Source organism: Armigeres subalbatus, unplaced genomic scaffold, assembly GCF_024139115.2.
Source record: "Armigeres subalbatus isolate Guangzhou_Male unplaced genomic scaffold, GZ_Asu_2 Contig204, whole genome shotgun sequence".
In the NCBI taxonomy this organism is placed as follows: Eukaryota; Metazoa; Arthropoda; class Insecta; order Diptera; family Culicidae; genus Armigeres; species Armigeres subalbatus.
In genome coordinates this window covers 266,471-277,327 of record NW_026942880.1, presented here as the reverse complement: position 1 = coordinate 277,327, position 10,857 = coordinate 266,471, and the positions used below count along the sequence as shown (strand labels likewise).

At 37.8% G+C, this 10,857-nt stretch overlaps 1 protein-coding gene and 1 long non-coding RNA gene across 3 annotated transcripts; both read right to left on the bottom strand.

Annotated features, from left to right (window-relative positions):
• Window positions 1-5,440: 5,440 nt before the first annotated feature.
• LOC134203650 (uncharacterized) lies at window positions 5,441-8,174 on the bottom strand. 2 transcript variants are annotated; one of them, XM_062678535.1, is made up of 7 exons: window positions 7,657-8,174; window positions 7,519-7,599; window positions 7,004-7,464; window positions 6,767-6,947; window positions 6,522-6,709; window positions 6,292-6,460; window positions 5,441-6,232 (listed from the first exon to the last, which is right to left on the bottom strand). In XM_062678535.1, the coding sequence occupies exons 1-7, from the start codon at window positions 7,730-7,732 to the stop codon at window positions 5,772-5,774; spliced, it is 1,617 nt and encodes a 538-aa protein (XP_062534519.1). In that variant the 5' UTR covers window positions 7,733-8,174; the 3' UTR covers window positions 5,441-5,771. The 2 variants fall into 2 exon arrangements, with proteins under 2 accessions (XP_062534519.1, XP_062534518.1); XM_062678534.1 differs by having other exon boundaries at window positions 7,519-8,174.
• A 1,062-nt stretch (window positions 8,175-9,236) lies between these two features.
• On the bottom strand, window positions 9,237-10,609 carry LOC134203649 (uncharacterized). The gene is made up of 3 exons (XR_009977656.1): window positions 10,358-10,609; window positions 9,690-10,285; window positions 9,237-9,628 (listed from the first exon to the last, which is right to left on the bottom strand). It is a non-coding gene; the product is annotated as an uncharacterized LOC134203649 (long non-coding RNA).
• Window positions 10,610-10,857: the final 248 nt, after the last annotated feature.

Genomic DNA, 10,857 nt, shown 5'->3' with positions numbered 1-10,857 from the left:
ATTTTTGGAAGCAAATATTTATTTATTTCATTTTTCCATTAGTCTATAGTAGGAACCCTGCCAAGCAAGCTGCCAAGTATTGCCACGCACTGATCTTCGCGATCGAAAGATGTACCGCGCGACACGTACCACTTAACAAACCATATCCCAAACAATTTCCTGCGCTTTTGTAGGTATTCACCACTACGTGGATTACCCTCGACTGCTTCAGCAATATCCCAAGTAACCAAAAGTTCCTTTAAAAGTACGTTTTTGGCGTAATTAGCTCAGTCAAGCTGATTATGCGAAAAACGTACTTTTAATGGAACTTTTGGTTACTTGGGATCCTATACAAATCACTCACATAGTATACGGTGTGCTTCATTAGTCATGCCAATCTTTCGGGGAACTGTGGATCTCGATCTGCATCGTGTTATTAACCCAGTCTCCATGCAACAACTGCACGAATACATTTCTGAACGCGATCGACCACAATAGATGCGTTCCTCTAAGATGAGATACTTCATCAAATCTTAGACTTCCAATCAACCTTCTTCCAGGCGCGAAAAACTTCGCTAAATAGTACGCCTCCTTAGGCTGTGAACCATTCCACCGATTCGTTTAACTTTTAGTTAAAATTTGACATTCCGATGGTTATTTTCCCATCGTGGTTAAAATTTTACTCCGAAGCCGACTCATTTGAGTTTTGACAGATTGATAGTTATTTAGAACGAAATGGATTTGGCGCCAATTTTCTCGCGAACAAAGTTTAACTATCGAACTGTCAAATCTAACCATGCTCCGGAGCAGGGTTATTTTTAACCACGGCGAAATAACCATCGAACTGTCAAATTTTAACTAAAAGTTAAACGAATCGGTGGAATGGTTCACAGCCTTAATAGATGGTTTACAGTTCGGAAAACGTGTCACGGATTTGATCCCCATGTATTTTCAAAAGGGCGGAAATTTCGATTTTCCGTGCCCAATTCCCATAAATCCCGCCCTCTAAAAATGCATTGGGGAATCAAATCTCGTGACAAGTTTTCAGAACTGTAAACCAGCCTTCAAGTCGGATATGGACTTGGATATGCAGTCATATCTGGAACAGTCTTCTCCATTGCTGTCCGTGATCACCCACTTCTCCTCCTGAAAGATATCAATCGAGCGGCCCATGTCCAGTTTTAGCTTTACGGAAAACTCATTTCGTTTCCTTAACGGGAGCTGCAGCCGGACCACTATGGAGGTATTTACCACCAGAATGTGCTGAAAATCCAAAGTGCCCTATTGCCCAGTCACTCTGGATGGGCAGCTCTACTATAGTTCTGGGGATGCACGTCCGTGTCGAGAAATTCCAGCCTTGCCTATGATACCGAGACGCATGTGGAGCAGTATTAACAGGGCACAAGGTATGCTGGTGTTGGACAAACCAGGTAAGCTGACGTTCTGCTTCATTGGACAGGAAGCAACGGGTCAACAGCTTCTTATTTAAGGCCTCCATCCACGTGCCGTTGTCGCACCCGTCAAATCTGGAAGAACCGAAAGTCTTATTGAAGGTTAAATATTTTTAAAACACGCAACCATGGAAGCAACTGGACTGGACAACCGTGGAAGAACTGTACACTACTAAAAATCCACACATATTTATTGGCAAAAATCCATAGATTTAACCTGGGTGCTGCGGATAGAGCCGCTTTTCTGCTCTCAAGCGAGTAGCGGGATATTTTGAAATCAATCTCATAAGCAAAATTATTTTGCAGTTTCTTGGCTGTCAAACATTTCCCGCTCTTCGAATTTCTCTTTCCACGCTGCATGAAGGCGCAAAAATGCGCGAGACTATACATGACTTTACGGTGGTTTACATACATTCCGGCACCAACAAGCTGCTGAATCTCGTGAAATCTCGTAACGAGTGCTTTTTAGCTGCATTCCTACTAATTTTCCACTCGAAATATAATGTGAATATATTTGTTACAAAGAATGCACAACTCAAAATAAGTTTATTTTTATTTCTTTCCCCAAATAATAACAATACTTCTCAATATAAGATCTAAAACGAACATAACCACAATCTTCAATGTTTGGCTCCGGCACAATAGAAAATTTTGGCTTCAGTTTGACAACCAAATCGATTCTATCCGCACCACCCAGGATTTAACTTATGATGTATATCAGCGCACACATAACCATTCTCCACGCGAACTACTAATAAAATATATGTCCAAATAAACTTTATGTGTGGTCTCGAATTAACAATTATTTATTTTATGTGTGGTTTTATATCGACTATATTAGGGTGGAGCTATTGCAAAAATTTATAACGGCGACACATATATCTTATATAGATATTTTTGGCAGTGTAACAGATCTTTAACATGGGAGATCAGAATTTTTGTTCATGAGCGGAAGCAGTCAGCGGATTCGTTCGGAATTATTCCATGATATGTTTGTAGTATTTTGAGCAATATCTTACCTGCATTCGCTGCCAAAAGTTTGTCCAAATCGCGCTACTGGTAATATCGTGTTAATTATCTGCAAATTAACTGAATGTTGAAGAAAAATCGTGGTCAATCGGGTTGCAGAAAAAAGTAATGACGTTGATTGTTTTCTTTGAATGAACACCATCAATGACATGTTGGTCCATAAGCTTACCTTATGATTTTTATTCATGAGGCAACATATTGAATTTCATAAGGCATAATTATGTAATTTATTCGAATGACTATGACTTACATAGAAGCCTTATGAATCAATTATGGAATGAACTTCTGCTGTTTCATAGGGCAAAACTTATGGATTTCCATATTTTATTTACGTGAGTGTGTAAACATGATCACACTGAAAACAGCATTGTGGTAAGAAATACCATATTGATAGTTTAAATTAAATGCACAACACCAATTGATTTGTGCAGACTACATACCGCATTCATTTCAAATGAATTGTGTAGTATTTTTTACCATGGTTGCATAATAAACAAACAAATGTCAAAAATACCATAAAATATAGTTATTTTAAGCGAAATAAAATGTCAAAAAAACAACGATTTTTTGCATTTAAAATTACAATCATGTAGTAAACTTAACTGCATTATATAGTATTTTTTCAAAATGAATATTCTTTTTTGTCTTTGATGCTTTGGAATCGTGAAAAATCAGAATATAGGACCTATATTCCGCAAATTTAGCAATAATTAAGCCTTCATAGCAATTATTCGGAACGGCACCGCTAACGCTAGGGCCGCTAGGTCTTGCCGTTACCTTCTCCGTTCCGATATATTGCGTTCGAGTCTTTAAAATACATTATTGATTTGATTATGCATATATTTTACATTATATTTTTTCTGATAAAACTTTACAGAAAGTATTTTTTAAGCCTTATATAACTAACATCTTGAACATTATATACATGAATAGGAGGTCCATCAAACACATCAATGGTCATTATATCGTACACTGACTTAGCCATATTAACTTTAAATGCTGCAAAATGATAACAGTATTCTTCCACCTCCCATTGTTGGCATGCGATTCTTACCGTGTTATTTGAGATCAATATGTCTTTAATTTCATACAACTCTACTGATCTTAGATTAGAGAGGGACTTCGTGAGAAATTGTCCAACCTTATACTCAGTACCCTTATATGTCAAAGCGCAAACTGTCTTAAAGTTTAATGTCAGCAGTTCATTTGTTAAATTTAACTTTGAAAAGTATGGCAAATCGATAGATCGTAAACTTATTGGATTTTTATATGTTAAGGGATCTTTAAAATGATTCAGATGTTTTATGTCGTTCATGAATATCAACTTAGCCTTAGTGCATAACGTAAAACATATGTTTCGTCTAGAAGTAATATTCCTACAATACTTTTTGAAAATTTGGTGGAATGCTTCAAAGCGAAAACTCCAAGTGTAACGCGGAGGTCCAATTTTCCTAATGGTTTGAACATAATGCAATAAAATGTGATATTTAGGTTTGAGTGGCTCTGCAAAAAGCTGCCTATAATGAAAGTGATGATATTCAATTTGATCTTCTAGAGTTTTCAGCAATTCGTTATTAAATTTAGGTAACAACACAAGAGAAGTTAACTCAATAAGAGAAAGAATAAAATTCCAAACTTTGTCGTTTTCTGGTATCACATCGCCAAACAATAAAGGGAAGTAATGAACAAATAGCATCATTTCTCTGGCAGTCATTTTAAAACTGGCTGATTTTATATGGTCTCGCGATATTACTTTGAATGTGTTTCTGTTTTCTGTCTCCTTAAAATCAAACTGTTGTATTCGATAATTGATAGTCTGCAAAGATATTTGTAAAGTTTGTATCATGTATGACAAAACCAGAGATAAATCATAGCTGCAAATACCGTGGGAATAGAAATCATGCATAATGTCAACGATAGCAAAATCAGCTACATGATAATGCTTCATTTTATTAAAGGCAGAAGCTTCCTTTATCCCTGATTCTTTGAAACTTTTCTGTACATCAATTTCATACTTTTGCCTTGTTCGATTACGATTAGGATCTAGACTTATAGCGGTTTGCGAATCGTATTTATTTTGCGTACAAAATCTGCAATACAGTAGTGAGCTAAAGGATGTTGCGAAGCCCATAAGTGTGTTGATTCCTAGATTATCACCCAGGATACCCATCAATACGAAATATACACGAACGTCATCGCCATCTATTATCAAATTTATTCCAACTTGCTCTAACTCAATCAAAATATCAATTAATTCTTCTAATGCCTTAGACGGACCAAGACGGGCCAAATCGGATGCTTTTATGAAACCTGCTACAAAGATGTTCTCCAAGCGTGATAAAAAATGTGATGGTATCGTGGGGAAATTGTAATAAAGACCTGTTACTTTATGAGTACCAGAGTGAGCTCCTATTGCATCGTTCAATTCAACTTCATCTGAGTACAAAAAATAGGGAACGACTATGCTACCTTCATACTCTTTTCGAACGTTTTTCCATAGTGTACCATTAACGAGATTTGCAATTTCTTCACTGTTATCTAACACTCTCATATGCTCGATTGTCTCCTTAAATACGTTTCCACTTTCAAAATAGCGTTTGAACTGTTGTTTGATGGGCATCAAGCATCCTTTAGAAACTATGCTTTCTTCATCGTCCCTAAAATTGATCACGTGTAATTCATCGTTAAGATTAATTCTCTGTAACGTAGCATTGAATTTTTGTTCAGTAGCTATGAATTGAAAAGGTTGATAGATATCATTAATCAACTCTTTGACACAAACTTTACTGTCATTTATAGAAGCAACTTTCAGCAATGCATCACATATAGGTTTAACAACTTCTTCAGTAATGGCTTTTTGTAAAATGATTACATCTTTCCTTGTGTAATTGGACTTATCATGTAGGCTTAAAGTAAAATTTAAAAACTTTTCTCTTAGAGTATTTCTTATATCTAGTATATCTTTATCACATATTTGATTTTTCTTTTGGTCTCCCATATTCTGTATTTCAGGGTCCTTGTTTGTATGCGGCATTTCACGGCACTCTTCCATATCGATATCGAGTTCCACCAGATCGTGGTTAGCGATACTCGATGTTGTTTGATTGGGATTTCGCTCAGCAGCGACCGGTTTGAATAAATCGAGATGTTTCATGTTGACGTGACGTTTAAAACGATGGAGGTTCTGGAACGATGCTGATGGTACACATGCTGTGCACATGTACTTGAAGACTGTCGGAGTACTGTGGTATATTGTCAGGTGGTCGAAAATGTGTTGAACTGATTCGTAAGAGGCTTGACACAGATGACAATTCATGATGGCAAGTTGTTTCCCAAGTGCGCAAAGAGCTGGAGCAGTTGGCTATTCTTCGCCTTACGCGAGAAATCAAGCTTGTAGAAGTGTTTGGCGATGAAACACCAAAACAACTCGCAGCTCTCGGGAAATTCGTAGTTGAGGGTAAATTTAATTTTAACTATTAGATCGACGCACCGGAGGAATGTCGGCAGCTGGTACTGAAGTTTTGAAGTAACTACGTAGAATCCAGTGAACTCACCAACTTGACCAACAACATATATGCGAGGAGTGAAAGGAATTTTATCCGAGAAAAGCTCGTTACGCAATGAGCTCACTGCTTCGAGAAACTCTTCGTAAGTTGCACATGCATAGCACATGTCAGTTTGTGCTTGAAGGATGCTTGGTAACTTTCGCAATGATGTCCGTACGGGCTTAACAAGACCATGAAAAATAGTACAGCAAATGAAGTCACGAGTATCTGAAATAATCAATTATTGAGTTACTTTCCCCAAAATTTATTCATGGCTAATAACAAACCTTTAGGGACAACTTCCTCCTCCAGTTGTATCAGCAGTTGACGAGAATAGTCATCCTTCAAGCCATTCAGTTGAACGTATTCCAGAAAGCGAGGAATAAAACCATCCCATTCCTCGAAAATAGAAGACCCGGTTGAGTTTCGGTAGATAGCCTCGAAGTCGGCATCAATCTATGAATGAATTAAACGTACTTAGAAATAAAGTATACAAATTTAAAAAAGTCGCGCTTACCAGTAGGTAACCGTTTTCATCAGCCAATCTTGGCCATTCAGCCACCAGCTGCCCCTTATCTGGATCTGTCTCTCCCACAATTTCTCTAACGCGCAGTAAAAACGATTCTCGCCAATGATCTACTACTTTTTCGGAGGGTTGTTGATTATTTCGGAGCCATGATTTAAACGAATTTTGTTTTTTGATTTCTGAAATCAAAGATTACATTATTAATAAAAAAAACAATCAACAGACAACAATAATACCTTCACTTGTCAAAGTCAAAGCCTTGGCCTTGAAGATTTTCCAATAATCGACGGTGGTATTTTTCTGCTCCAGTTTGCTTAGCAGCTGATGCTTTTTGTTCCGGTTGTGGAACCGATCATAGAGAATCCCAGTTGGATGCTTTTTGTTTATCGCTACGTTCCGTGGATTGAAGTACACTTCCTGTGGAGGAAAAAAATGTAATGAGGGTTGGGTTACTACATAATGTGGTTAATTACTGGTAGCTCTGGTGGAAATTTCTCTGCGATGCATTGTGAAAATCGTGCCATATCTGGTATCGGGAAATAATTGCCATTCGCAATGTAATAGTCGACTACGGTGTGTGCCAAGTACTTCCTATGTTGAGTGTCTAGTCGCTGATGAGTTTTATAAAACTGTGTCACAATCTTCCCTTTTTCGTTCCTTCCGAGAATGTCCTCCAGAAGATTCAGAGTAACTGATGTAGGCAGAAGAGGATATTGGGGTGCTGATGCGAGAACTTGTGTTTGAGATGGACCAGGGTTGCTAACGATGGGTGAATTTTTGATCACCGGATCTACCTGAAACATAGCACTTTTTTCCCACAGCTGTAACTTTCTCCTGAGAGCGTGCTTATGGCCTGTCCACTTCGCGACTGAGAAAATATCTGCCAAGGCCACTTCGTCAATGAGTGCAAGATATTCCACCGTCACACCATGTCCTATATTGAAAAACTTATACGAATTCAGCAAAAACTAACACAAAATAATCTTACCGATCAAAATAGAATAGATTGATGAATCCATTTGCCAATTATCGACGATCAGTTTACGTAGCTCTGGGTTTTCATCACAGGCTGTAGGAAGAAACAAGGTTTTACGATAAATGTCTTCTAAAACATAGCCATACAAACCATCAGCTAGCTCTTCTTCCTCAATTATACCATCAACAGGGATTTTAACCATTTGGTTTTCGTTTTGCGCATTCATTTTTACATTAGATTTAAAATAACACAAGAACTTAAATCGTTAATACGTTCTGGCGGTTAAGATGACGTGTAATGATGAAAAATGTCAGTCAAGTGAACCAGGAGCAGATGTTGTTGTTTTTACTATGTACACGGTAAAATATACCGTGTTAGCATAGTGTTTTTAAAAACAATGTTGTTATTTCAACGATCTTTGTATTTATTTTGACAACACTAGAATTTGTTATTTTTACTACAGCACCATGGTTGAATTTACTATACGCTTTGTATCAGTGCAGCTGGAGAGCTGAGAACTATGAAAAAATATGTAAACATGAGGGGGCTTGTGGCAGCTGTCACGATCTTCAAGTGAAATGCGCACGGTAGCCAGCAGCGAAATCGAAAGCGAAATCTGAGTAAGACGAAATTTTTATCATAAGAGTCTAAATGGTGAAAAAAATCGCAATAAAAATGTGTGGATTTTTATTAGTGTAGTACTGGGTGCTGCGGATAGAGCCGCTTTTCTGCGCTCAAGTGAGTAAAGGGAAATTTTGAAATCGCTCCCATAAACAAAATTATTTTGCAGTTACTTGGCTGTCAAACATTTCCCGCTCTTCGAGTTTCTCTTTCCACGCTGCATGAGGGCGCACAAATGCGCTAGACTCTACATGACTTAACGATTGTTTACATACATTCATGCTCCAATCAGCTGCTGAATCTCAAGAAATTTCGTAACGAGTGCTTTTTAGTTGCATTCCTACTAATTTTCCACTCGAAATATAATGTGAGAATATTTGTTACAAAGAATACAAAACTCAAACAAAGTTTATTTTTATTTTTTCTCCAAATAATAACAATACTTCTCAATATTAAATCAGAAACGAACATAACCACAATCTTCAATGTTTGGCTCCGGCACAATAGAAATTTTTGGCTTCAGTTTGACAACCAAATCGATTCTATCCGCACCACCCAGGTGTAGTAGAATCTACACGCTTAGTTCAGTTCACCCAAATATGGGTGAAGAGTACCTATAATCGCCAAAAAGTGCACATACGTATTTATGGGTGAAACAGAATTTACCCATATTTGAGTACATGCCAATCTCAGAAATATTGGTAATGTTTACCTATTTATGGGTACTTTATTATAGGTGAAATTTACTCACATATGGGTGAATTTTTTTTGTTTTGGAATTAAAAATCGCATTGGATAAACAAATCAATATTTCGCAGTAAACCAATCAATAAATAATAAATAAGCCAATAGTGCAAATTTGCGTCGTTTTATATTTATTAGCAGCTGGCAGCTTTTTGGCCTGGCTTCTTAATCAAATTTTAAAACAAATATATTTACAATGTACAGTTGTTCACTCAGGAAAATCGACACATACTTTATGGCAAAAATCCATGTATTTTGAAATATGCATATCATGCGTCGGCACATACTTATTTCCATACAAATTCACACATGGATACTATGACCCACATGGATAGTATGTGTGAACACCCATAGAATGCATGTGGGCGCATGAAATATATGTGTCGAACATATGGAATCCATTTCGCTACCCCCATTGCAAAAATCCATGTGTAAACTCATGAATATAATGCGGAGTTTTTTGTGAGTGTTGGATGTTGGGCTTTGGTTGCATTAACAAAACTGATGAACGAAAGATTAAAATCACCCGATCGACGATACCAGAGCTGGCGACGGCTGGATGATCCGCAGCAGCTTGGGGTCAGTAAGCGTTAACCGCAGCAGGTACCGGGTCACCTGCTAGCCTGCTCCGCAGTCGCCGTGTAAGAATCTGATGGTATATAATCTCAAAACTTGATCTATTAGGATGCTGGACGCTTGGCTAGAAGAAGTACGGTAAAAAAAAAACCCGTTCCGTCACCACCACATGTGCAAAGACCTGAAAATTTATTCTAAATCAAAATAAAATCTAAATTATGTTATACGAATGAATAGCTTACCATTAAATCAAGATCTTCTTCATTATCTATCGTTTGGAGTTGCTTCTGGAGAAGCGAATGAATGAGTTTCACTACGAGCAGGAATTGTAGCACCGGGACAGACAGCGAATGAGGGGGGATAACATGTAGCACCGGCAGGACAAAAATTTTAACAACGAACATCGTAGCTCTCCTCATAGCTCCTGATTAGAGTTGTCCGGAAATGTAATCCATTGGAGCTTTTAGTAACAGCCGGCCTTGCGATCCATTGATGTGTTGAGTGCCCAATGACAAAATCAAAGCAGGTGCTGTATGACTGATTGATACCGAAGCAACGTATTGTGCCGTTTGTGGTCAGAAATTGTCAGCTATCTGAGCAGAGATGGTTCTCTCCGCCGATGGTTCGGGAACTATTCTGTTTCCTATAATCGTTGATCGCCGTGACACCAGGTGCATGAAACAACATATTGTCCCGTTTGTGGTCAGCTATTGTCAGCTATTCGAGCAGAGATGCTTCTCTCCGCCGATGGTTCGGGAACTATTCTGTTTCCTATTATCGTTGATCGCCATCGCCAGGTAAATTTTCGAGGAAGCCGATATGGTGTTACCGACCGGTGCTGGAAAAAATGTTCAAGAAGTTGCAACCTATACGTTGTGTATCGAAAACCAATATTATCAAAAATAGTTACCTTGAATATATTCGGAAGAAAGATTATCGAGATTATCAATTTTGACTGCCCGGTAAATGAATAAAATAGGGAAAAATAAATACTTGCGACGACGACGTTGACGCGGCGACCATCAGTTTGGATTTGTTTATGTTCAATTTTTCACCCAAATATGGGTAAATGCAATTACTCAAAAATAGGTAAAGTCGTTTTTGTCGGAATATCAGTAAACTTTACCGATTTTTTGAGTAAGTTTTACTAATAATATTAGTATAATTGCATTTACCCATATATGAGTGAATGAAGTACCCATAAATAAGTAAACCAATCTAAGCGTGTAGATGAGCGAAAGCATGGCTGAGTCGATTTTTTTGCCCGTGCGCGCGCAAATTACGTCACAGCCCTTAACGTTTCCATTGAAATCGTGACTTCATGCTCGTTTGGAGACACGTTTGACAGTTCGTTTGGAGACAGAGGATTTATCTTCGCTCATCTATATATTCCACTATCTATAGTAAATA